Below are 26,471 nucleotides of genomic sequence, written 5' to 3' on the forward strand. Positions count from 1 at the left end.
CAAATCTCTTGTTTTTCCTTCTCTGTCCACAAGTTGTTTCTGCATCTGAAATTCTGTATGGTGGTTAGTAATTTTATCATTCATCTATATGATTTTTGTCATAATTTATCGTCGCTGTTTGGATGGGAAACGAAGTGAAATACCAGCGAAGGGCACCCCTAGCCCAAACTCTCTCTTTTTTCGTTCTCCATCCACAGGTTGTGTTTGGCTCTGGATTTTTGGATGGAGTTTTGCAACTGTGCTATGCACTTCTATGAGTTTTATCATATTGTATTCTTGTGTTTTGATTGAGAAACAATGTAGAATTCATGGTCAGGGGTGGTCGGTATCTGAAATAACAACCACCCCGATCTGCGAGTTCGCTTTTCCCTTTCTCTCTCTGCAGATTATATTCTGGACTGAAACTTCATGTGGTGTTTCATTGCTCAGTTCGGCACCTCATCGGTTTAAATTATTCCAGGTATTTTTCGTAGTGGTTTGATTACTCCAAGAAGCGCAATGTGGTGCTCAGCAGTTCAGAACTTCAAACCCCGACGCTGGTACCGACCGGCACCTGCTGCTATTCGTCTAGAATTTGTCCTTTTCAATTCTCACTCCACCAAGGGAATTCGAGTCTGAAATTTTGCATACCTTGTCGCCATTCGATTTTCTATCGCTTTGATTTTTCACAGAAATTTCCGTCTCGACTTATCCGGAAATGAAGTGAAATTTCCGTCGTTATGTGAGAAATACTGTTGTGTGAGATACAATTTGGCATCGGTTCAGTTTGAGTCTGAAACTGTGTGGTTGTTTCCCATTTTACCTCACATGCAACAGTGATTTCTTTCTCAGATTTTTCCCGCTCGGTATTTGAAACTCCGACCCGTACGTGTTCAAATACAGCTGTTCGATGACATGGCAAGGTCGCCCGGCACGGTGAGTTCGTCTGCGCTGACGAGGATACAGGTAGAGTGGACAGTGGATTTCAGTCTTTCAGAGGCTGTTCAGCACCCCGGGTTAAAAGCCGAGCCACATCCCCGCTCGCTGTTCTTGATTCTCATCAGATCACAAGTGCCAGGCAATATGATTTCTTCGACAAAGCAAATAGCTGATCCATTATAAATACAGGCCTTTGTTTAAAAAATGTTGCATACATAGAGCTTCTTCCATTGTTTCAGCTCAGAAGTATGAACATCTTCGGAACCGGCCACCTTAGGAAAAAAAAAAGGCTGTGGAACGCAGCTGCCAACTAAACATTGCACTGTAACTCTCTCAGTACACTACGCTACAGGCAGGAGAAACGAAAAATGAGCTACAACATCAGCCGCGTTGTTTCTTCGCGTTAGGCAAATCGTCATCGTAATGGCCGCCATCGTCTGCTCCATCTTTCTCGCCCTTCTTCCTGGCCAGGATCTTGTTGATCTTGTGGAGGTCATTCGTGAGCTTCTGGTCCTTGTTCTGCTTCCTGGTCTTCCTGCCGTCCTGCATCTTCACCCCAAATTGAAATGCAGCCTTTGGCATGGCTTCTTTCTCGTCGTTGTATTTCGCCCACTCCTCTTCCGTCTCAAAGTCCCACCTGTGGAGACGGCCCTTAGCCTGCTCAAGAATCAAATATCAGAATGTAGCACAGAGTTACAGTGCAAAAACAGATGAAAAGTAGTGTGGTTACAGGCTGGAGAAATTCATTAATTGGCTCAAAAAACTACAATTGCAGCAGGATGCAAGGGCTACTATTGCACAACAGAACATTAAAAAGCTAAACATCCAGAAAACAGCACTATCAGAACAGAAATTTCAGATCATGTTTGAACATCATTCTCAAAAAAGAAAAAAAGGATCATGTTAGAACATCAGAAATGAATAGTGCACAAAAGTAAGAACCTCGAGAGAGCTATTGGAACACCAAAATTCCAGAATTTATCCAAAAGAAACAAAGTAAACGCATCGACCAGTTCAGTTGAAAATTTCAACTTAAAAGTAGCCCAACAATATATGCCAACTAAATCATGTTCATACATTGCAATTTTCCAGGAATCCATTATTCAAACATAGGCTTGTAACTGCAATGGAACTTTTGCGCATATGAATATATGATAATTTGAAATAACTTCACATACCCGTCCACCCATATCCATCTTTGATAAATCATCTTCATCATCACTCCCTGCAATCTCATTATTATATTCCTGATAGCCAGGATAACATTCCGAGTAACTATCTGAAACAAAATTTGGATCTTTCTCCCGTGAATCCTTTTCCCTCAGCTGCTTAAGCCTTTGGTCATCACGTTTGAAAACAGAACCTAAACCCCGATCCTTATCTGCTTGAGTCATGAACCTTGGATCTTGGGATATGCTTGGGTCAGCTAACACATCATACTCGTGGGTACTTTGTTGCACATACTGTTCTGGATAACCCAACTGCTGTTCTGCATACACATAGCCTGACCAGTCGCCTTGATATCCAGCAGCTACCATTTGGGCTTGAGCAGCATCATACCCATTCTGACACCAGAAGAGACATTAACTATTAAGACCAAGTTGAATGAAATATAGAGCAAACAAAAGCCTTATAATAGCAGCTGTATTTTGTAACAGGCCATAAATATGAATAAATGGTAATTATTTACTTACACTAACATTCAATATGCATGGCTCAAATTATACGGTATCCATCAGAACTGAAGTTCCTGAACATTAATAGGCTTACCGGTGGTTGCCAAGCCTGAGCAGGTTCAGATGGTGGTACAGGACCATACATAGGTTCAGTGAAATAGGACTGCATCTGATGGTTATGTGGGGATTCTTCCATATCCTCAGAAACAGGGCTCTGGCTCATTTCCTTGTTAGGAACAGAATAGTCAACTCCATCTCCAACGAAGATGTCATCATCATCTGTTCTAGCAATAGGGACAGAATGTTTTTCGATTCCATCAAAATTATTGTTCCGAGGGGGTGGTGGTGGCATATCCTTTTCTGATTGATTTTTCAGAGCAGAACCATTAGTTTGAGACGGTCTTACTGGCTCATCATAGTCACCGCTTGCAAAATTGGTCTTCCCTGCAATGTAGCAAGCATATAACTAGTTCATCAAGTGAAAATAGTGCAGATATTGGATGAGGAAGTACAAACATTATATCACACCATACATTACAAACACCATTAAGTCAATTGATTAATTTATCCTGAGTATAATATTAATATGGAAGTATAAGATATGACCATCACTAACTCACTAGCAGGGCTTGCTGTTCCAGAATCAGCAGAGACACAACCAAGGACCTGGGGTTAATTCTTGAAAATATACTAGAATAACAATTAAAATAAAACTAGCAATGCAAGTTTTGTATTTTTTTGTGTCATTGGGTCGATCCAAAACTCAAAAAAAAAAATGAACTAGAGATTCACTCTCCCTAATTAAATTAAGGAAAAAATGAACTAAGTAGTGACCCAGAATTACCCATTGGGTACCTGCTTGCATCCCTAAATAAAACTCAAGCATCCTGGCAAAACTACCAACCTTACTTTTATATATCACTAGAATGTAAGTACTCTTAGTTCTTCCAAACAGATCACTTTTGACATATTTTCTGATGTCGTACCCAAGAAGTTTCCCTCTTCTCAGTATCTCACTCAAGAAGATCTATAAGTACAGCATTCAATTTCATTATCAAGTAACACACCTTTTGTATCTCTCTCCTTTTTCTTTTTCTTTAAGACTTTCCCTGATGATCCAAGTCGAAGGTATGACATAATTTTAGCAATCCTGTCAAGTACAGAGCCATCCACACTGACAGTAACCATCTCCTGCAGAAGCAAGAAGACTACTGAAAATGAAAATCAATAAGACATGTCAATTGTCAACATGGTATATGTCATATTGTCACAATACCTCTGGAACAGGGCAATCAGCTTTGCTCCTGTGAAGAGTTGTTGGAATATCATTGGTGAGTCCATCTTCCTGATAGAATTGAAAGAAACATAATTACTTAGGCCGCTAAAATGAACAGTTCAAACCCCCAAAAAAAAAGAAGAGATGATGAAACATAAAAAATGAATGTGCAGAGAAAAACGAGAAAAGAACTTGACAACAATGGCCATATCATAAGAATAGGCTATGCAAACACCTGTACTCTATTTTTCTCTGAATCTTTGGAAGGATATAAAGAAGGTATCACAGCAATGAGCTACTGATGATTTCTAACTTGTGATTGGCTGATTACCGTAATGGAACATGCATATAGAGAAGGTACTCTAGACAGATTATGAGGCCATGATGCATTGCAATTTGCATGACATACAACTCATTGCATCAGAGGTAAAATAGTAAATTAATATATTACTTAAATATAAATGAACATTAAAAGATCAGAAGATTTTAACTTGATTAAGTTCCTTTTTTCAGATTATCCCGTGTAAGTATGGAATTCCGAAAATTGATTTAGAGAAAAAAAAGTATCTATCACCGAACGAAACTGTCGAAACATAATCATGCATTTATATTGTAAAAAGCAAAAGAATGATCATAACATAAGTGTGATATCATTTACATGCTAACCTAGAATAAAAAAGGCTAAAAACTTGAAATATCAATTTCTTTTTCAAAACAATATAGCAGCGCCATGTTAACTCCTCAAAATATTTTGGATATTTATATATACATAACATGTGTCTGTTAGAACAGATGAACACTGGTGAGTGATAAAAATAGAGCAATCCATGCATAGGGTCATTTTTATGAAGGAAAATAGGGAAGAGTTAATTACTACAATATATACTTTATAATACAAGACTATTCTGAAGCATATCATAATCAATCGTGTTATATAACTAAAGCACATGAAAGCACTAACAAGGGATTTTTTTAAGAGCATTACCACATTGTAAATAAATGACATTCGACCAGGAAGGAACATCTCGTTCGCCTTTACTATGCTTTGTGGCTTTATAATCCATTGGTAGACAGACTGCAATCAACAAAGAACGGCATTTAATGTATATGTTATTACATAATCCTTATCGTATTAAGTAAAAAAACAAGTCACTGAGAAACTAAGAAAAATCTACTTTTGCAGTAGCAGTGCGGAACGAGACCGCCTTGTCTTCTTTTGTTGTCCTGTACAACAGAAGTGAAGACATGTAGTATGCTCCCAAAGCAATAATAATTGTATCTAGAGTAGTAAGGACATAAGTCTGTAACTTTCATATTGCTACGGCTCAAACTGAGAGATGCAAAAATACTATATTAATCATTTCATTCTAGCACAAGGTTATGCTAGCGATGTGCAGGAAACAATTTTGACTGAGAAGTGAGAAATAATATTTACATCACTCTAAAGAATTTTTTATTACTGATAATGCAAATAGAAAGAAAACATTAAATAAATATCAATTATCAGTTATCACACCCAACAACTCAGTTGTGCATAACGCTTGAGAAAGATAAGTTGGTAAGGTTATGAAGAATTCCAAGAGATGTCAATGCACAATATTACTTGACGCAGAACCCTTTTTTTTTACTTAAAAGTATCCATTTCTAACAGGAACAGGAAATTGATCACCATAACTAACTCTTCAAAAGTTCAAACCGGAGGAAATTGGATTTATCTTAAAATCAGTTCAAATTACATGAAAGAGAGCTAGGCCAAAAAAAGGTGGTCCAATTAGTTATCATAATGGAATAGACTTGCATACCACTGCTTTGCTTTCTGTACAAGTGAAAAATATGCAGGTACCAGTCACTATTATAGGCATATGTAGATTGTATATGATAACTTTTCAAAATCCTAGTCGCTGTTAGAATCACAAAGGGAAAAGTATGATCAAATGGTACTGGACTAAAATATACTGTGGTGGCAAGTACCTTGACTTTGCATCCTTCTCATCATCTGCATCAGGCTTCTTTTCAATTTCACTTCGTACTTTGTGAAGTAGAGCATAGTCCAAGCCTTTGACCAGATGTGTATGCTCCAAGTCACCTTAAAAGCATAAAGTGGGAATAGATGTCAATCAAAATGGTATAAGACAAAAATGTACCAGGCATGTGAGTCACCATATTCACACTAATACATCATGTTAACTTATCTACCTTTTTTTCAATTACAAGAATTCAAGAAACTATTTGGAAGACTGAATATCACTAATTGATTTGGTTAAAGGATCAAGCAGATGTTCACTCTTCATATTTCATTCATAAAAAGGATGTTCTGAAACAGTGTAGACAAGGCATTTCCCAAAGTAGACAACTATGTCAAACTCAGACAGATTCTCATTTCACATAAGTTATGATTTCAATGGCTCATTCACATCCTTGCAATGTATGCACACTTGCACATACAAATATAAAATGAGTACAGGTAAGAAATAGACAACAAGACAAGCCAAATGGGATTAAGGGACTTCTCCACCAAAATGGGAGCAATTTGCTTCTAAATAAATGTAAATTGTTACACAACAAACCTCCAAGATATTTGCTTTTCTCAATTGAAATCTTTTGTGCATCAGCCAGTCTGTAGCACAAACAGTTGCATAAATTAGAATTGACAAAGAATATATGATAAACTAGGCACAAACAAAAGTGTCAGACACATGAATCATGTAATTTGTTACCTCAAATCTGTCCCAGGAGGTGCCACTGCATGAAATGAACCAAGCTCTGTAGGTTCATAGTCTGGGTTTTGATCTTCACGACGCTCCTTAGCACGATCTCGATAACTCGGTGTCTCCTGTTCTACTTTTTTCTCCTCTCTAAATGGAAAAATAAGAGACAGTTAAGTTTTCTAAAAGGACTTCAAAAGCTAACATGTGAGGTACATTAGAGGTATTTGTAGTTTGCATCTGATTTGTAACTATCACTTCCTATTTACACATGAATACAGATTCCATAAGGTGTCCTGCAAAGGTGCATAATGCTTACGAATTATGCACAGTGTGTATACCATGGATCTGAGTATCCATGATCACAACCCCCAAAAGTGTGAGGAGAGCATAAATCCAATATATTTGCAGGACTCCCATGGTATGCACTTTAGCTATGTTTGATGCATCAACAACTCGTGATATATATACACAAAATAATATCATAAAGAAGGTTAGTATATTACAGGCACACACATAATTGCAGCCATATGGGCCTTTTCAAAATAGTACAGGAATCGGTTAATCACCAGCAATGGTAAAAATCCATGCAATGCAGCAGACCGGTTAGGTGACTAAAGGGATAAGCAGAGAGGAAAAAATAGGTCCCAATTGCTCATTTTAAATCCAGCCCTTCACGCGTTCATATGCTGAACGGATGCCTTCATGCGATCGTGTTACAAAGAACAGTAACTTTTTCATCAAGAGTTGCAGCTTTTATCTTTTATAGAATAATTTTTCCGCATTATATGTATCAGAAATATGACACACAAATAATTTTCCCCACTTTCAAGTTCTAATTGCAAAGTTAGTTCCTTAATCGGATTTGCCCAATCCCAAATCACTTGGCACTAAGGAATGCGTAGAGCAATGGAAAAAAAAGTTACTGGCGAGTACTTACTTTCGCCGCATCATCTTCTCCTTGTAGTAGTTCTTCTTCGACGACATCTTCTCTCTTCAGACTGTATCCCTAGAGAACCAAGCCAATGGGGAGAAATTAGAACCTTGAAGACGAAATTACGAACTTAGCTCACAGACCCAGGGCTCCGACTCCGCGACTCGGTCTTACGTACCCGCTCACAGGAGCTATGCAGTGGAGCGGGAGCGAGACAGCGGAGGCGGGGACAGACGGCGGCGGCGTTGGACGGCGCCGCGGCGGTAAGCGGGCTGGCTGATGCAGGCTAGACGGTCCCGGTGGGAAAGGAGCGAGGCGGAGGGGGACGGAAGCACCGTTCGGAGATGGGAGGCTGGGGAACCGGCGGCGCGCCGGTGCCGGAGTGACTCGCGATTTTGCCCTGGTCGCAACGGAGCCGGCAGCGGTAACTGGGCCGCCCCTCGGCCCATAGAACAGTACAAGTGCGCTTCACTCGCTCGATCCCGACCGCTCGTTTTAGATCCAACGTCTCATGTGATCCCAACGCCGGTCGGGGAATGGAACACCGACCAGGCGACCACACCTTGCGTCGGAGCCCCATCGCCGCGTGCGTCCACCGGCTTCCCCTCCGCCGTCCGCGACGGCCGACGGATGGAAGGGCGTCCGCGCGAGTCCATGGGTGTTGGAGTGTGATGGCAGAGAGAGCGCGGTGGCGGGCATGTGTATGTTCCAGTACTAGTATTCATGCATGTCGTCTCCACTGCATCTCCTGTCTTCTCCGAGCAGTGGCCGCAGCAGGAGAAAGGTCAAGGTGCAGATGGATGCCGCGAGAGCACCACTTGCTGCTTCCGACGGGCAAGGCAACCATCGTGTGGTCCTTCGAAGGACGGGCGTACATCGTGGAGGTGAGTGGAAGAGACCCGCTGGCGCGACGGCAGTTCATATATAACACCCGACGAGGAGGAGGAGGAGCCCAACGGCGCCGGTGGTTGAGGAGCGTGTTCCTCAGTTTCTCTGCCACTGCAGGCGTGGTTGAGGAGCAAGTTACTCGGCTCCTCGGCACTGCAGGTGCCGTGGGCAGGGAGGAGCACGATGGGGGCCTGCAGGAGGTGAGGGCCGGCGATGCGAGGTTGCAGGCGGAGTGCGCCGTGTGCCTGCAGGATTTCCGCGCGGAAGACGCGCTCAGGGCAATGCCCTGCTCCCACGCCTTCCACCAGGACTGCACCTTCCGTTGGCTCCGGATTAGCCGCGTCTGCCCTCTCTGCTGCCACGCACTGCCCACACAACAGCAGGAGGACGACGAGGAGGAGGGAAAATTACCAGCAGTCGAGCAGACAGGTACCAGAGCGGCGATCATCATGTATAGAGATGGAAGCCGTAAGATATGATCCACCTTACGGTGTCGAAGGCTCTTGCAATAGTTGTAATCATCCCCAAGAATTTATGGTTGGAGTAACATGAGCCTTAAACAGGGACTTACTTTTACTGATGCAGACATTCAGGCAGGCATGGACTATGGACTGTATACATGGCCACATTGGCATGAGCAACTACCAGTAACAGTACAGTAGCTTTTGTCAATGCACTGATGTATGCTGTGAATTCTACTAAAGAAATCTGAACAATCTTAGGACAGGAACCGCTCTGAGTGGATAATCAGTCTTTTGCATCCATGATTCCACCTGATGTAACCTGGAAAACGTACTGTTGGTCAAGGGAAACAACTTCTAGGCATCAGATTGCTAATTTGTATCATCTGAAGCTTTCAGTGAGTGCAGTTAGTAACATGTACAGTTAAATAATCACAAGAGTTTTCTGAGCAAATCAAAGCAAAGCAATTTATCTGGATTTTAGCGACCTGCCAAATTAAAGCAATCAGTAAGACAAGCATAAACATGGATAAAGCAAAAGGATATAGCTTCTCCCTCAGGAAGGTTAGGGGCATCAAAGATCTTGCAGACACGCTGTTCACCTTTGCCTTTCCTCAGCATCAGTCTGATGGTGGCAGCATGTGCCAACACGTGGCCGCCTGCTGGTTTCTTTGGATCAGTTATGAACATACCACCACCTGGATCAGAAATCACTGGAACAACAAGTAGACAGCTTATAATTCGAAAATGATAAATCAAAGAACTAATGGAATAGAGGCAGGGCTAAATTGGAAAGAACACCTTGGTTGGTGATGTACACTGCAACATTGAACTCCTCAGCAATCTTAGTAAGGCGGGATAGCATCTGTGCTAGTTTTTGCTGCAATTTCATAGCAGATGGGCTTAAGAAAACAGATAAAATAGTACCCTTCAACGCCTACTGTCAACAAAATTAGCTAATGAGAATACCTGACGCTCTGCAAGTTCACCCCTGCCACTGAAATCAACACGGAATAGTGCAATCACAGAATCCACAATCTATTTCCAGGACAAAAGAAATACCACATGAGCACAATTGAGATACACGAAAACATCAATGCACTTCACAGTTTCATTCCTACCAGAAGCCTGAAAGGTTCTTCAGACATCTTGGCAGCAAGGCCCAGGAGCAAGTTGTACTGGTGCTCATAGGTGTATGCACGAGCATATATGATCTAACCAGAAACGGACATAAAATTGAACAATGAGCTTGGTCTATTAGTTCTGAAATTGGTTAATATAAATGAGAAATGTTAAATGCATGGAATTCATACATTGTCAAGAACAGCGTTGGCATCCATCCCAAATCTCTCAGCAATTGGCACAATGCGTTCAGGCCGGCTGAAAACTTCATTAAGGAAACAGTTTGGAGAGAAAAGGAATGAAGATAAATCCATTGAGAGAATTAGCTTGACATATTACTCAGGAAATTCCAAAGATACAATGTTCCCTCAGTGTCAATGTAGGCAACCTTCCCATTCCCCCCATGCATGTGGATTGGAAGCTGCAATTTCATTAATAAGAAATAAGAAAGCTATTCTGTTGCTCCTATGTTTCCTCAAAATCTATTGCTTCTATGGTAGTAGGGTGCTATCGACAAAATTCAATGTGAGGGATGAACCTGAGTGGAGACACATAGAGTATGAGCCAATTGGGTCTTCCCTGACCTGCAAGAGAAAGTAAAATATGTATATGTTAAGTTAGAAAGCTGGAACTGAACTCAGAAATATAAAAGAGTAAAACAAAAGTGCATCAAGGGCATAATCATTATGACTATTCTCATTAAATAGTGAAGAGTATTTTTCATTTGCTGCTTAGAGGGTGTGTGTGTGTGTGAATGATTGCATCGTATACAACCACAAATTGTCCCAGCAACAGAATACTAGGAAGCATTGTTTCATATACTACTGCCTTTCGAAAAACATGAGATCTCAACTCAATTTCATCAATTAGTAAAAGAATCAGTTCAGTATATCATCAGGAAAATGGTGAGAAATAATATTGATGTGGTATGAGTTTGGCAGCGCTCAATGACTATGTTAACAAAGCAGAAAACATGTTTAGGAATTGCTAGATGCACTGCTAACAATACCTCTTCAAGATTAGACAGCATAAAAAGGAAGTGCAAGAGGCCTGGAAAGGCTTTATGATATTATCATCAACCTGAATGTTATAGATGACTGAGATAGGTCTAATCACATTTATTTACAAATATGATCCCACATCATAAATTTCAACCATACAATGCAGGCAGAGCGCTAGTACTCCAAAGAGAAAAATCAACAGGAACAAAAACATCTACGTACCGAAACTCTCCAAATGCCTCTGTGATGCAAAGTGTTTCAATCCCTCCTTCAAATTTGAAAAATGCCCATCGATTAGATTAATATAATGGTACGACTGGTCACACAATAGAATTGAGAACATGAGATATATTACCGCCAAGCAGCTCGTCAAGCACCTGGCTCCCAGTGGTAATCCGGACAACAGACTTCCGCTTCAAGTAAGCAAAAATAAATAAAACTGCCTTATAGGGATATACACATTTGAAGTAATTGCAGAACTAAAGCAGACTCACTAATCCATCAACCTTTGACAGTTAATTTACCATAGTACCAACATTGGTAATAAGAGAGCACCAAATTGATAAATTGTACGCTAGTTAGTAGCTTCAATCCAACTTTCTTACCTTAAGAAGGAGATCACTTCCTGTTATGAAACCCTGGTTCTGTGGCAAAGAAATAACAGGCAATTTCAGAAGATCATATCATACAGAATTGATGGCACAGAAGTTTCAAACCAAATCAACAGAGGGTCAAACCAGAAGTTTTTCAGCTGCCTCGCAGATCTTCTCAACCTTTGCTTCAGATAAACCCTTGATTCCTGTAAGGCTCTGCAAGATGAATCCATAATCAGCCTTTTTAGGAATCATAATCAGCCATATGTTATTGAACAAATGAAAGCAAACAGGTGGTATAAACAAGAAATCAACTTAGGCACACCATGCAACCAAAATTTCTAGACAGACAGAATGAAGATTTGGGATGCGCTGTTTCAGAACCTTCTTGGTATGCATCATGAGGCCATTGCAAGTGTAGATCCCCGCATCCTGCAGCTTCTTCACATCTCCTGCGTTTATCCCTTGAGAGATCACTGTGCGGACAGATGCATTGACGTCAATGACAGATTAGGTAGAGTGCAGGAATTATGCTGAGAACTCAAATTCAAAATGCTAGAACAACAAAATGGAGAAAACAACACAACGAGGATCCTATTAATTGTGAAACAAAAGATGAACCCAAGCTTAAACCCGAGTGCCCGAAGTGCACCAACTCACCTTCGTAATGGATAACAAACTAACAATATCGACAAATACACACAGGATTGAACGAACTAATTGTGAATCGCACTGGATTTTGCTTATCACTATGACAGAATAACTCAGGACAACACAAATTAAGGCTAAATTCAGATCAATCTGTGCAGAAACAGCGGTAGCACACACTGATTAGAACCACCTACCCGCAGAAGGAAGATCGGACGTGGGGAAGACTAAAACCCCACCAATTTAGGCCACGAAACAGCACTAGGTTAACCCAAAAACGTTTGAAATTTTAGGGGGAAACCAAAAGCAGCGCAAAACACAACCACGCACGCAACAAAAACCACACAAATGTTGAGACCAAGCTCAAATTGCATCAACTTCGCTTCGAAACAACACCATATTCGGAAGGAAACGCATGAAACCAGAACCAAAATGCAAGGCGGAACATCGCATGCTCGCGGAAGCGACCCGCCGTGGTCGGAGATTGGAATATCGAGCAGGTGGTAGGGTGGCAACGCGCGCGCGCGCGCGCACCCACACGCACACGAGCAAGCCATGCGGGAGATGAGACGAGAGGGGGCGGAGAAGAGACGGGAGGGCGCGGCGTACGCTTGTCGATGGACTCAAAGCACTCCTCCTCCTCCTCGATCCTATCGGCCTCCACGAGCTGGAGCTGGCCGCCTTCGTCGACGTGCCTGGACGGCGCCATCGCCGCGAACCCGCGCGCCTGCGGTGCGATCAGAGATGTTAAGCGCGAGCACCGCGAGGCACGCAAGCGGCGGCGAGTGGAGGGAAGGAGGGAGGAGCGCTGCCTCGTACTTGCAGCAGTAGGAGGCGGAGGCCGCTACCTCGGAGAGACTGGGAGAGAGTGGTTGTGTCTCGCGCCGCAGTGCCGGTGGTGGATCACTGCCACTGCGAGGTGGGGTATTTAAGAATTTTTTATTTTTAAAAAAAATTATAAATATATATATATATATATCTATTTTGAAAAATTAGAAATGTGCGGCACCGTCGCTTGTCACCCTCCCAACAGTGATATGTAATTTTTCAAAACAAATATATATATTTACAATTTTTTATTTAAAAAATAAAATAAAATAACGGTATTTGAAGGTGAATCGGGCCCTCTCGTTCTGCGGAAATTTTGGCTCGTCTTGAGAGGGGAGTCAGGAATCTGTAGGAAGCCCAACGGGCCAACACTCTGGGCTGATGGGTCTTACCTTACCACCCAGGCTCAGCCCAGTAATATACCTTCATTGACTAATGGGCCAACATGATGAAATTGAGCCTGAACTTGGTGCGGTCCAGAGGGATTTTTTATTTTTATCTTTTTTTAAATCCAAATTTTGTAAATACATGGGCCGGTTTTGAAATTTTGTAAAATTATTCCCATAAACGACAGGTGGTGCCAATAACCTTCCAACAGTTGATATGGTTATAGTGGCATTCATATCGGACCCACTGCCGCCATTCCAGCGAACGAGGATTCTCTGATGTCGCGTATATGTCAGCGACGAGGATTCTCTGATGTCGCGTACGTGTCAGCGACGAAGTCATCGTGACCGTCGGATCCCTTCCCAGCACCCTTTGCCCCAGCACGGCGGAAAACAGAGGGGCCGTCGCGCCGACGGCTGATCTCCCCTCCCTCCGTTGCGTGCGCAAGCTTGCTCATTGCCGCGCTGACGCGCTCTGCGACTGCGAGTCAGTGGAGTATGCATGGCGTCCGTGCTTGCTTTGCTTTCAGTCTCTCAGTCTCTCAGTTGCCTTGCCAAGTTACCGTTTCATTCACGAGCAAATTTAACGAAGAATCCTTGCCAGCTTATCCCGGTCAAGTTGCTATTTAGTCCGCCAAGAAACCATTCCAAATTGTCAGAACAGAGTTAAAGACTGTCATGTTCAATAAAAAGCGACATTTTACAGTTTCCAGTCAACTTTTGCTGTAATATTACATATATGTTTACAAGAGCGAGACTGCATGTATTCGACAAAAAATGGGGGGAAATATGTAACATGTTCTCTATAATAGGGCCTTGAGTTTTTCTTTTATAACATAAATTCATTCTGCATCAGTCAGTTTTTCGGCTTCCTCAACATGGCAGCCTCAATTCCAGGATTATTGCCACCATTGTTTGCCGTCTCAGTCAAAAAGATGCGACTTATTTCATGGTGTGGATTGTGAAATAAACAAATGCTGAATCGAATATCCTGTACTGATCAAACCTTTCCTTCTCTGATAATTACTCAAGTGATTACAACTTCGGCCTAGCTGACTCTGTCTCACGCAGTTGTTCATACATATCTGAGATTTCTTTTGCGAAGTATGCCTTGGCTTGTGGTCTTTTGACCTACAAAAGTATTGAGACGAAGTGTCAGCATTTCAGTATTGAAATATCCTCAGCAGAATCAAGGGGCTACCTTGAATGTTGGGGTGAGGAGACCATTTTCTAATGTGAATGGTTCAGCAACAAGGGTAACAGCTTTGGCGAATTCAAATCCTCTTAGCTGGCAGAATAAGCATAGAGATATGAATAAGGCAGCACATCCATAACAGACAATCTCACTTATGGAGAGAATATGTAAGGTTGCAAGTGAAGAGGTGTACCTGCGCTTCCTTTCCAATAGAATCCATGTCAGCCAGGACAGCAGCTCTTGCTCTAGGATCAGCACAGAGCTGTCTTAAGTCCTCGTACTACAGATTAGCAAGAACAAATTAGAATATAAACATTCACTGAAAATTTAATGTGTTATATTTGTGGCTCTATGTAAAAAAAGAACAGAACCTTAAACCCTATCCCAAAAATTATCCGACGGTATGAGACAATGCTCCAACTTCTGTGAACTTCCCAGGCTTCCATTTCATACTTTCAGTACAAGATGGAACCCATTAAGGACTGCGAAGTTCAATCATTAATGTTCATTTCTTTAACTCAGATGCCAATACTAACTTCCAATCACTCATTCAACTAGAAATCTCATTTGCTACAGTTTAGTAATTGACCTCATTCAGCCCCTATCCTTATGATCACAGCCATCACCCCCACAGTTTTCTTGAAACTGCCCACAAAACCATTATGTCCAATGTGCAACAAAATTTTGTAATAACAAGTCAAAATTTTCTTTGAACATTTGGACATTGTGTGTACATATGCAGGTGGCCAAGTATTCAATGACCATATCCATGTGAAACCGTGCAGTAGCCTACCACGTAATCTTACAAATGGGGTGGGGAAGGCCTGGTATCTAGAATGTAAGCCAGCTCATGTGCGCAAAACCTAGCCAGTCGATATCACCAATTATTGGTACCAAGGTTTTGAAATAAAGTACTGGGCCGATTGGCAACTATGATCCTCTCCCAGTTTCCAGCTAGTACCGTGCTGGCATGCTAATAGCACAATTCAAAATTTTGGACAATGCCATATATTTGCATACAAACCTTTCAAATGCTTTGAATGATGGTGATTGATGATGGGGTAGTAGTAAAGCTTGCAGATGCAAAATCCTAATAGTCCACAACAATACAACATTCTAAAAAATTTATGCTTGGTTTACATTTCTAAATTGGATCAGTCTGAAAACTGTTTTCACGAGCTGAAATATAGGTAACAAATGCAACGGTCAAACTATTTTACCTGGATTCTTTCTGATGCAGCCCAAGCCTTCAACACCTCTGGTTCGACTGCTACGATGGCAATTAGGGAAGAGTTGAAACTATCACCTGCATCCAAATCAGCAGCTTCAGAATAGACATGACAGTACTTGATGGTTACAGCTAATATGGTATCATGAATATTACCATATATAAAGCATTGGGCAATGAACTTGCACTTGGCGTATACATTCTCAATTTTCTCCGGGGCTATGTATTCTCCTTGGGCTAACTTGAAAATGTTCTTTTTCCTTGAGTTCAGAAAAGTATAAAAACAATTAACAATTCAAGAAGAAAAATGGTCAGACCAGAGTCCAGTGGAAATATATTTAATTAAATAGCCTAGGAAGAATGTGCAGAATGAGAACAGGTTATTATTTAATTAAAATGAATAGAAAGCTGTGGTTTCAATCTTATAGACCTTGAAAGGCCAGGTAACATGTTTGATGCTACAATAACATGGAGCAAAATTGTAATATTGTGTATGAATCATGGATTCTGGTTTACTCTTTGATCGCTATGGATAGGTTGATAATCTGCAATTAAAGTCTGCAAAACACTATTTTAAACATTGCAGCCTTGTAATCAATGAGTAAATTGCATTATGCCACCAAGTTGACGTGAGTTGCACACCAGGACTAAGCGATCTTTTGCACATAACACCAACACTAACAACATGTTGCATTCTGCACCAGCCTATAAATCTTGCCCAGTCAGACATGGCCTCCTGAGAGGACCCCACTTGCAGCCACCACACAGGCTGCTGGGGTGGTGAGTTGGGGTGCTGATGCGGACACAGTCAGCACGGTCAAGGGTCAACACATTTACAGACAGAAAGTGGAAGCAAAGGTGCAGATACAATGCAATTTTCTGTCAATGCTAGGGGAAGCAAAGTGAAACTTGAGGATATGGGTGCATCGAGTGCATCATATCCATTTGGTGCACCCCAAACAACTAACTAAGATGGAAATTAAGCACTTTGGTGTGTCACTGTATCCTACTATCCTCTCCGATGACAATGTGATGGAAGATTCGATGCTTCTTTTACTTTGAGCGCTAATTCAGTAAAAATTGCTGTAGAATGATTCAGGCTCGATGGGATACATCATTAAATGTTCCTGACATGTCAATTTGCTACATCGACAGGTTGAAGCTGTTAGAAATGAGCAACTCGTCTGTATTGCTAAGCCCCAAAGGGGATATACAGGATATGGTACATATGCAGAAAACACCCTATACTAGAGAGTAAATACACAACTATGCATATGCATCTAACAGAAGCTAATACTGTGTTTTTCAATGAGGTTATCATTTTGGGATGCAGGAATATTTGGACACAAAGAAATAAATGTACTTCAATACCACCCAACAAGCAAAGATGGAAAAGACTATTTCCATCTAATTTGCAGTGGTTGAAACTTAGAGCACCTAAACTAATGGTTGAACCTTTTTGCTGATTGTATTGGTTAAAATCGCTCCATTGAAGGAAACATATCAATCTATATGAAACCATAAAGCACACAATTGTAATTACAGTTCCAAAAGAAAATTTGAAGTACCAAACTGTACATCATTCAGCTTTACCTATCAATAATTTTCAGACGCCCTCCAGGCAGCCACAAACCTATGTCTCCAGTATGCAACCAACCATCCTCTTCAATGACCTCTCTTCTGCAGGTTTTCAAATGCATTTATCAAAGGTCAGTTTATATATTTAAAAATGCAAATAGAAGTGCGAGGATAGCAACTTACGTTTGGACTTCGTCTTTATAGTAACCACGGAATATTATAGGCCCCCTAACACAAATTTCTCCACGAGGATATGGTTGATCCTCTGAAGTATAGTTCATTTCTGGGACATCCACAAGTTTAACCTCTGAAGATGAAAACAGAATTTGCATTATGAAAGAGTGTGAACAATGTACATAAACAAACTTCATATAAATCAAAACCCACATAAATACATCCACAAGTAATTAAATGTAAATATACTTCATGAGAATTTACTGTCAACATATAGCAACTTTTAGCCACGCAAATTTAATTATATCCTTGAACCTTCAAACACAAAGCTTACCACAAGAAGGATTTGGAGATCCAACATGACCAATTAATTTATCACCAATATCCATTGTACTGATGACACAAGATGTCTCCGTCATCCCATACCCTTCAAGAACTTCACCACCGAAGCATCTACAAAAGTTTAACAGCATTTATTATTAGCAAAGCCAAGTTCCATGTAATAATCACGCCCGTCAAGGGAGCCCAGAAGAATTCATCTTACATTCTTAGAAATTCCATGACATCTGGCGACAATGGAGAAGCCCCTGAAAACATAAGTCTCACTCGTCCGCCAAGCCTAGCTTTTATTTTGTTAAATACCAACTTGTCCCACATTGACGATGGATTTTTCCCTAATAGAATGTGTAGAAGTAACATCTCGTAATACATGTAGGAGTCAAAATTTGATCAAATGGCAGAATATAAATGAAAAAATTGCATCTTTCAGAGTTTCAGTCCAGTTGAACTTCAAAATGATTCAATTATGGCTAACAAACAGGAATAAAACAAAATCAAGATGATTATTAGATAAAGTTTCAAACTTATGAGTTCTAATTATGTGCTTATTAGAAATAGTTTGCAATGTATAAGCTATGACTATGTGCTATATGTGAGGAAACCCTGAAGACGCTATAAAAGCTTCCAGTTTGCATTTGTCAGACATATCAGCCCTTTTCATTTAGAGTGAGCTATATGAAAACTTTTTGCACTTGCAAGTCAAAATGGTCACTGACAACTTTGATATTTCTAACTTGCAAAGTATAACTGGCAACCAGGAAATAGTGACATCAAAAGTTCAATTTCCTAGATACCAAATGATAGGATCCTAGGATTATTAGAAGGGATAAACACCACCAAGAGGATAGCCAGACGGCGTCGGCTGTTAGGGGAGAGATTATACTATTGGAGGGACAAATTAATTCTTCTTTGCTTGATTACAAGAGGTGGCAGGCGTGTGCCTTATATAGGCCTAACTCTAACAACTTGACTAACAAACTCTAGATAGGATAAGAACTTAACAAACCAATAGATATAATAAATAATCTATCGTAACCTCCCTGATCTCGTGCTACAGTGCAGTGATACTTTCGCGTGCGCGAACAGTAATTTCTGAGCATAGCATAGGGCTGTTTATAAAGACCTAAGGCATTAGAAAATTTAAGAAACTTTTAGGAATTTAGACCTAAGGCATTAGAAAACGAAGAAACTCAGAAAGCACAAAGGCCGAAATATGAGTTCGCTAAAATGTACTGCACAATCGACTACTTCCTGCCATACTGGCCTGATCCAGTTTCTGCTCCAAAACGGAAAACGGGACCTTGGTCACATAGTGTCATCTAAAGTCTAAACATTATCTGGACAGAGAGGAAAAAATCTGATTTAATTGTGACTTAAAGGAGGAAATGTGTATTTAAACGCAGGTATTTTGATCAGGCTGAGGAGACCATTCAGCATTTGTTAATTTCTTGTGTGGTTGCTAGACAGATTTGGTTCAGCACTCTTCAGAAGGTCGGTCTGCAGGTTGTTGCTCCACGGCCTGACAATTCGGTTTTCTCTAGTTGGTCGCTAAAACAAGTGGATAAACAGCTCAAAAATTGTCTGAATTCTCTTATTATCCTAGTCGCTTGGGAAATCTGGAAGCATTGGAATGACTGCATTTTCAATGGAGTTTCACCTGATTTCGAGTTGGGGGTTCATGTCGTGGCTGTGCAAGGGTCGCTTTGGAGTGCGGCTGGAGCCTTAGACCTTCAGGCTCTTTTAGCTGGGTCTTAGGTTTTCGTTGTCTGATCTTTCTTCTTCTTTTTCTGTGGCTTGTCTGCTTCTTGTGTTGTTGTTTTTCTTTTTGTTGTGTGTTTTGTGTTGTTCGTGTTGGTTGTACTGTGTTTCCTCTTCTTTAATGAAATGACATGCAGCTCTCCTACGTGTTCGAGAAAAAAAGCCTAGGTATTTTGATAAGCAAAATGCTAAATTATTATTAAAACTTAAGAGTGAAATTCTCATATGAAACTGTCAGTTTAATAAAGTCTAAATTGATGATAAGACTACTAGAGGGTCCGCACTTTAACTTATGGTGAACTCATTGTTTCATTAAAAAAATATTGGATATATATGCTTTGTTGCTTTTGAACTTCTAGAAAGACAGCCTTCCATTGAAATCCATCAAGCTAACGAGTAAAGGTGCCATAGTAAAAGTAACATGTAACCGTAGTCCATATAAGATGAATTATGTAACAAACAAACTGGTGGGTCCATGCCAACTCTTCTATTGAACAGACAACTCAGAACTACCAATTTGTGCATATCCCATGAACAGCAGTGTGATTTACCATTGACCCAATAAGCTACACAACCTGCTTTGATTCTATGCTTCAATAGTAACTATTACCTTATGAAGAAATTCTGTTAATTGGTTTCTAAGGTGTAAATGACAAACTGAAACGGAATGTAACTTCGATGAACTCTATAACGTTCTTACCATTTATAATCGCTTGCCTCTTGGCATTGTATGCAGCATGAAACAATCTTTCTTTCAACCCTCCAGACTCCTTCACAGCATGTGTAATTCTACAGAGTAAATACGCAAGTAGTTTGTTAACAGTACCGAAAAGGAAGAAACAATAACCTTACAAATGATGTGACTAGCGATAGTCACACCAAACATGAAAATATCAAATTACTGATATAGTTATATTACGCAGCATAAATTCTGTTATATAACCGGGGAACACTTGCAAATACTGTTGGTCTCAAAGCTGCCAGATCATCCATTAGCTTCAAATTATCCTGGAAGTCAATGTAATATACTTATAAAAAAGATGATAAAGAACTCAGAACTAGAGGCAAAATATAATTACAGCATGTGATAAGTAAAGATGCACATTTGCTATTTGATAAATGCTGCAGAAACTGTTTGTTTCCTACAAATCAACAAATCAATGGGGGGTGACCTTGCATCGGTGTCATTGATTGGGACGGTGTGGACCAGGGAAGTCAGCAATGAGGTAGAAAATTTGGTGGTACATTGGTGGGGGTAGGTATAGGTGAGCAGCATAAAAGTGTGGTGAACAAAGTAATGTGTGCCAACATAATGGATCCATTCTGTCTCATTACAAATACTACAATTGGATTTGGGTTGTTAGAATACTATCTTGAACATGAAAGATCCTTCATAAGATCCATCTGTGGTCTTCAATTAATCTCTGAAGTCTGAATGGCCCACAGCTTTGATAAGAAGTCATCCAAACTAGAAACAACTTGAGTGTGAAACACTGCATTAGATGATCCTATCCTGCTCCTATGTCTACTATTAACTTATACAAGCAATTATATTATCAGTTAGTTTTCTGAATGCAGGCATGGTTGTCATGGCATCGTGTACGACCCAAGGCGCCCCAGGGTGAACAACATAGAACTTCTGGAGAGCATGCCTTGCCTCGCCGAATTAGGCGAGCAGCAGCCAGAACTTCTGGATCCATGGAGAGCTGCTGGGCAACTGCCTTGGATGGTAGAGGGGCGTTGTAAAGAGTAGGTCTGTGAGAGTGAGAGAATGAAAAGAGGTGGACGAATAGACATGGAGCCCTAGCCACCGCCACTCATCTTGCTGGACACCGGTAGGCCTCCCTGCCTCCTATCCCTCCAGCACGAACTCTCTGTCTCAAGGTCCCATTGCCACTGTGTCCAGCACGCAATCACCATCAAGCTCCAGCCCTCTGTCGCCTCCAGCTCACCCACGCTGTCCTCTACCTCCAGATCCAGGTATGGTCCACTGCCTCCACTTCTCGTCTCATATGCTGCATCTTTGTGATCCGTTCAGCTTCTTTCTTTTGTGCTCTGCTCAGCTTATTTCTATTGTGCTCCGCTCGGCTCTGCTTCTATCTTCTCTGTTATGCAGTCCTGCTACTTCTTCTCTTCTCTTCTCTTCTTATCTGTTCTGCACATCACCTGCTGCTCTCTTCTGCTCCTTGGTTTGTGCCTCTGTCTCTCTTCTACAGTTCTACTATTCCTCTATACTCCGATATCCGTGCCATTTTTCTCACCCTATGTTGCCTGGGCAATGCATAGGTGCTCGCCTAGTCGACTAGGAGTCAAGAGGAGCCTAGGAGGTGCCATGGAGCATGGACCATGGTCAACTACTCGGCCATGACAACCATGAATGCATATTAAAATTGTTCTGAGGATTACATAGTTACCAAAATAAAAAATGCTAAGAACTATAATGCTATCTAGTTTCGGATCTGCATACCCCTTGGTAGAATCCAACAGCAACACCATAGTGAAGCAATGCAGCCTGGTTAGCCCTCTCGTAGATGTGAGCCAGAGGTAGATATGAGATATACCTGAGAAGAGTGATCCAAATAACTACTTTCAATATTAAGAGCGGGCGCAAACTGAATAACCTATTGTAAAAAGAAGCAGTTCTAGGTTGAATGTAAACTACTCACACATCAGAGGGGTAAAACTTAATATCCAGGCTTGATCCTGCTACATTTGCGATTAAGTTCTCGTGAGAAAGAACAGCTCCCTGGGCAAACATTGACATCCAGATTCACAGCTTCGAAAGGTAAAGGTAGAAGAGTTTCCTGATGGAGCAAAGAATAATCAGAAGGGTGAATGATTTACCTTTGGTGCGCCAGTAGTGCCACTAGTGTAGCAGATAGTGGCTACATCTTCAGGTTTTGGAGGACGAAAAGGTTGAGGATTCATCTTTCCCTGAGTAGAAGAACGAAAGGAGTTCAGAAAACAGGTGAACACGATAAAATAGGAATTAGCACTAACTAAATGTAATAAGATCTTTTATTCAAAATCAAAACACTAGAGACAATGTAGTGTTAAGGACAGTTCCCCATAAACAGGAATTTTTTTAAGAGAAATTCAAAGATCAGTTAGCAAGCCCACCTCATAGTGTAGTCTGGAGTAAGTACTAATTTCCAGCCTGGTAGTTGCAGGTGCAGATGGCATCTTTGCATCATCTCCACCAACTACCTATACAAAACAAGTTAGGAAAAATAGAAAAATACAGGAAAGATTGTTAAACGATTATGACTGGTGCATATAGCATTTATAATTGTAAATGGTCCAGACTTACCACAATAAGGTGAACACAAGGCATTTGAGTTATAAAGCTTAAAAGCTGCAATCAAAAGATAAATGCAAGTAAAGCAAACGATTCGAAATCAGAATACACTTTTCAGTATATATCATGATACAGAAATTTCTAATTATATAAAGTTGAGGTAAGATATTGAAAGCTCACAGTGCTTAGTGTTTGAGGCACGCAGAAAATAACTTCTACTGCTGCATGGTTCACGATGAATTGAACTGCATCTGGACCTACAGAAAGTATATTACACAAAAACTGTTATTAGATTAATGAAAAAAGCATGAATGATCATTCTTTTATGTAAACATACCAAGAGTATCATAAAGTGGCACAGATACATATGAATATGCAGCACAAGCATGGTCAACTATGATCCACTCGGGTCTGTTTATAAAATACAGACCAATGCATGCACCCTGATTCAGAAAAAAAAAAGAATGTTTAAAGTAAGTTCAAATAAATTCACCATAGGATGCTATAAGTGCTATATCAAAATGTCAATGTGTGACAAGATATCAGCTTATTAATAGTCAAAAACAAAAGAAAAAGAGTGTCTTGAGATCATGATGACTCACTTCAGGTATTCCATGATAAATGAGACCAGAACCTATTGCAGTTCTGCTCGTGCTAGCTTCTCCATATGTCATCCATTTGTAGCTGCAATGTTATTTGTCGCTTAAAAGAGTTACACAGTGCTAGATAAAAAAGAAAAGAAAAAATGTCGGAAAAATAATATGGCATGCATCAGATAACCAATCCTTACTCTCCAGCTGTTCCATCTGCGCCGATTCTTGTACCCAGATATCTACAATCTCTAAAAGTCTCAACTGCATACCTGTGTAATTTGGCATACATAGGTCATTTTGCCTGGGAGAAGGTTAAAGTAATAAATATTTTTCTTATCAATCATATAGTCTGCACAATAAATATACTTCAGCAGCTTTCATAAAACCAACAGCTAAAAACTTATGCATTCAAGTTTTGTCCAGCTCTTAGTTTGGCAAGCTAAGCCCCCCCCCCCCCCCTCCCCACAAAAAAAATGCCTAGATATAATTTTCCACATCCAGGGCTTCCGTAAAAGAACAATTAAAAGTGACTCACTTGGATATTACATTTTTCATTTAGGTTTTGCCAGGAATCCCTCCTGACAAATTCAGAAAGCAAAAATAAAGAATTAACGATAGCTTCCTATGGAAACTAAGAGCAAGTATTTTGTTTTGCCTAACTCCATCATTTTAGCAGAAGACCTCAGTAATAATTTAAAAGACTGTCGCAGCATGACATTACACTCTCAAATTTGCTAATAATTGGAAACAATAATTTGATGGCAACATTGGAAATAACCAAAGTATCTAACAAAGTCGAGATGAGAATCTGTTACAATTTAAAAAGATCGAGTTGGTTGATGCCTTAATGGTGGTGGCCATGGTACACTCTTCCCTTCCCTCACACTATCACAGTTCATCAGGGGGAAAAAACGCCAGAAAATATAATATTTTATTACAAAAGTCGCTCTGCGACAAACTTCCTCCACATCTATCTCCTATAGCAAACTCTACCCTCTATACTAACAAACTAATGGATAAATTGTTTTTTCAGCTTGGTAAATTCTCAAATAGCGCCATCATTTTATTGATCCATTTCAATTTGCAACGTATGGGCATTCAACTATAGTTACGAAATTAAAATAAGATATTCAAAGAGAGATGTTGAGAATTCTTACACAAAATTATCATGCAGCGTTCCAATGTCAGGAGTACCAGGAAATCTGTTTATTAACCTTAAAGGCGAATGTGCAGATCTGCAAGATGGAAACAGCATATGAGGCTATGAGCTAGCGCATAAGCAAAATGCATCTTAACATGTAAATAACCTACCGGTACACGTTCCACTTTCCGGTTTGCAACTTCTCAGGGAGAACAACACTGTAGCCTTGCACTGTGGATAAAAAACATATGTATAATGAATTACAAATAATAATTTGTTTCAAAATAAGCTATGTTTCAAACCAAAAAAATCATTGTTGTCTAAGAAAGTTTCCAAGTTAACTGAAACATGCACAGTTGAAATTGGGATGGTATAGGATGGGCCAATGCATCACAGGAAAACGATCAGGTGTGAAACAGTTAGTAATAAAACATTTATATCCATATTTTACATCCCCAAATCAGTGCAAAAGCGACGAATCCGTTCCCACAAACAGGCACGCGCGCGAAGCAATGGTGATTGGTCGTCCTCCGCCATAAAGGGCGCGGAACCCCGCAGACCCCATCGGATCCCACGCGCAATCAATCCAAGCCGCGGCATCGCGCCTCGGGTGGTTGGGGGGGGGGGAGAGAGACGTACCGTGGGCGTACTCGCCGGCGGTGGGATTGGCGGCGAGGTCGCAGCCTCCGGCGGACGCCGGCGGCTGGAGGTGGGCGGAGACTGCGCGGAGCCGGCGCTCGGCGGCGCCCATTGAGGATTGCTCCTGCTCCTTCCGCGCCATGGCTTTCGTGCTCAGCTCGGTTCCTCCGTCCGTCTCTGCCGAAGCGTGGGGGGTCGCTCTCCTCCGATTTGGACAGGTTCTGTTAGAATAAATCTACCATATCCGATCGTCTGCTTGCGTGTGCCCGTCGGCAATCCCAAGTCTAGCGGAGTGGACCGAGCAGCAACGTGGGCTTGGGGCCTTTCGGTGGAGGATATGGGCGGAGAAGACCTGAGTTGGTTGCGGCGGCGGCGTGCTCGGGTGACGCCATTGCCCATTGGGAGCAACTTGCCATATGATTATAGGATTGGCATATTCTGAGAGCCGGTAAAAACAATACGAATCCCAATGGGTGCAGCAGAGCTGCAGAGGTACCTCGCGTCGTCTCTCCGGGCGATCCAACCGCCCGCCCAACAACCCCCGTCCCCTCACCTTCCTCGGCCGTAGCCGCCGCCAGCTAGCTGCGGTGGCGGCCTCCCCTCCATAGACGATTAATAAAATCGATTATGCAAATAATTATTTAAAATAAGAATTCCTAATTATCAACTATGCGCAATGCGAGATTTTATATAAATTTAAGTCTCATTATCTTCCGTCTTTATTCTCAGGAAAAGATATGTCTAAATCTAATTGTAAAGATCTCAGTTACGGTAGATTGGAGCACAGACATTCTTCCACCCAGCACTCGATCATATCCTGTTGCTTCCAGCTCTAGGCCTCTGGCACCGGCATGCTCATCCCTCGTGTTGCTGCTCCTCTGGCACCGGCATGCTCATCTCTCGTGTTGCTGCTCCTCTGGCACCGGCATGCTCGCCTGCCGGTAATTTTCCTCCTCGTCGTCGTCCGGCTACTGTGTGGGCAGTGCGTGGCGAGAGAGAGGGCGGACATGGTCAACCCAGAGCCAGCCGAAAATGCAGCGCTGATGGAAGGTGTGGGAGCAGAGCATCGCCTTGAGCTTGTCCTCCGCGTCC

At 41.3% G+C, this 26,471-nt stretch overlaps 4 protein-coding genes across 6 annotated transcripts; 1 reads left to right on the top strand and 3 right to left on the bottom strand.

The window, feature by feature from the left end:
- Positions 1-1,041: 1,041 nt before the first annotated feature.
- On the bottom strand, positions 1,042-8,030 carry LOC133886730 (suppressor of mec-8 and unc-52 protein homolog 2-like). The gene is made up of 12 exons (XM_062326528.1): positions 7,688-8,030; positions 7,516-7,584; positions 6,588-6,725; positions 6,438-6,487; positions 5,842-5,956; positions 5,046-5,094; positions 4,856-4,945; positions 3,871-3,939; positions 3,662-3,785; positions 2,689-3,038; positions 2,097-2,483; positions 1,042-1,575 (listed from the first exon to the last, which is right to left on the bottom strand). Exons 2-12 carry the CDS (start codon positions 7,560-7,562, stop codon positions 1,300-1,302), a joined length of 1,695 nt encoding a protein of 564 aa, XP_062182512.1. The 5' UTR covers positions 7,563-7,584; positions 7,688-8,030; the 3' UTR covers positions 1,042-1,299.
- Positions 8,031-8,309: 279 nt separating this feature from the next.
- Positions 8,310-8,905, top strand: LOC133887257 (uncharacterized). The gene has a single exon (XM_062327198.1). It carries the CDS (start codon positions 8,310-8,312, stop codon positions 8,874-8,876), a length of 567 nt encoding a protein of 188 aa, XP_062183182.1. The 3' UTR covers positions 8,877-8,905.
- A 3-nt stretch (positions 8,906-8,908) lies between these two features.
- LOC133886731 (meiotic recombination protein DMC1 homolog B-like) lies at positions 8,909-13,114 on the bottom strand. Of its 2 annotated transcripts, XM_062326529.1 has the most exons (14): positions 13,042-13,114; positions 12,832-12,949; positions 11,959-12,050; positions 11,719-11,790; positions 11,587-11,625; positions 11,337-11,394; positions 11,204-11,249; positions 10,519-10,564; positions 10,340-10,401; positions 10,172-10,238; positions 9,980-10,072; positions 9,828-9,896; positions 9,660-9,738; positions 8,909-9,571 (listed from the first exon to the last, which is right to left on the bottom strand). In XM_062326529.1, exons 2-14 carry the CDS (start codon positions 12,929-12,931, stop codon positions 9,339-9,341), a joined length of 1,056 nt encoding a protein of 351 aa, XP_062182513.1. In that variant the 5' UTR covers positions 12,932-12,949; positions 13,042-13,114; the 3' UTR covers positions 8,909-9,338. The 2 variants fall into 2 exon arrangements, with proteins under 2 accessions (XP_062182513.1, XP_062182514.1); XM_062326530.1 differs by lacking the exon at positions 13,042-13,114 and having other exon boundaries at positions 8,909-9,556; positions 12,832-13,028.
- Positions 13,115-14,104: 990 nt separating this feature from the next.
- LOC133886806 (long chain acyl-CoA synthetase 6, peroxisomal-like) lies at positions 14,105-25,928 on the bottom strand. Of its 2 annotated transcripts, XM_062326650.1 has the most exons (23): positions 25,380-25,925; positions 24,911-24,971; positions 24,757-24,834; positions 23,797-23,868; positions 23,609-23,690; positions 23,344-23,449; positions 23,187-23,263; positions 23,019-23,063; positions 22,829-22,915; positions 22,553-22,642; positions 22,375-22,454; positions 22,176-22,269; positions 20,628-20,716; positions 20,409-20,497; positions 18,156-18,285; positions 17,946-18,064; positions 17,621-17,744; positions 17,453-17,539; positions 16,016-16,119; positions 15,852-15,937; positions 14,825-14,911; positions 14,638-14,724; positions 14,105-14,567 (listed from the first exon to the last, which is right to left on the bottom strand). In XM_062326650.1, the coding sequence occupies exons 1-23, from the start codon at positions 25,519-25,521 to the stop codon at positions 14,472-14,474; spliced, it is 2,112 nt and encodes a 703-aa protein (XP_062182634.1). In that variant the 5' UTR covers positions 25,522-25,925; the 3' UTR covers positions 14,105-14,471. The 2 variants fall into 2 exon arrangements, with proteins under 2 accessions (XP_062182634.1, XP_062182635.1); XM_062326651.1 differs by lacking the exons at positions 14,105-14,567; positions 14,638-14,724; positions 14,825-14,911 and adding an exon at positions 14,977-15,721 and having other exon boundaries at positions 25,380-25,928.
- Between the last annotated feature and the right edge of the window lie 543 nt (positions 25,929-26,471).

Source organism: Phragmites australis, chromosome 12 (assembly GCF_958298935.1).
Source record: "Phragmites australis chromosome 12, lpPhrAust1.1, whole genome shotgun sequence".
Taxonomy (NCBI): domain Eukaryota; kingdom Viridiplantae; phylum Streptophyta; class Magnoliopsida; order Poales; family Poaceae; genus Phragmites; species Phragmites australis.

What these genes read in the sequence shown, in the direction of transcription:
- LOC133886730 (XM_062326528.1), bottom strand. Translation starts at nt 7,562, where the DNA reads ATGTCGTCGAAGAAGAACTACTACAAGGAGAAGATGATGCGGCGAAA. An exon ending in CCTCCTGGGACAGATTTGAG is followed by an intron (nt 6,488 to 6,587) that starts GTAACAAATTAC and finishes TTTGTGCTACAG; the next exon opens with ACTGGCTGATGCACAAAAGA. An exon ending in GAAAAGCAAATATCTTGGAG is followed by an intron (nt 5,957 to 6,437) that starts GTTTGTTGTGTA and finishes TATGCTTTTAAG; the next exon opens with GTGACTTGGAGCATACACAT.
- LOC133887257 (XM_062327198.1), top strand. Translation starts at nt 8,310, where the DNA reads ATGCCGCGAGAGCACCACTTGCTGCTTCCGACGGGCAAGGCAACCATC.
- LOC133886731 (XM_062326529.1), bottom strand. Translation starts at nt 12,931, where the DNA reads ATGGCGCCGTCCAGGCACGTCGACGAAGGCGGCCAGCTCCAGCTCGTG. An exon ending in CTTTGAGTCCATCGACAAGC is followed by an intron (nt 12,051 to 12,831) that starts GTACGCCGCGCC and finishes CTGTCCGCACAG; the next exon opens with TGATCTCTCAAGGGATAAAC. An exon ending in AGTGTACATCACCAACCAAG is followed by an intron (nt 9,572 to 9,659) that starts GTGTTCTTTCCA and finishes TTGTTGTTCCAG; the next exon opens with TGATTTCTGATCCAGGTGGT.
- LOC133886806 (XM_062326650.1), bottom strand. Translation starts at nt 25,521, where the DNA reads ATGGCGCGGAAGGAGCAGGAGCAATCCTCAATGGGCGCCGCCGAGCGC. An exon ending in GCACTACTGGCGCACCAAAG is followed by an intron (nt 22,455 to 22,552) that starts GTAAATCATTCA and finishes ATGTTTGCCCAG; the next exon opens with GGAGCTGTTCTTTCTCACGA. An exon ending in CTGCATCAGAAAGAATCCAG is followed by an intron (nt 14,912 to 15,851) that starts GTAAAATAGTTT and finishes GCTAATCTGTAG; the next exon opens with TACGAGGACTTAAGACAGCT.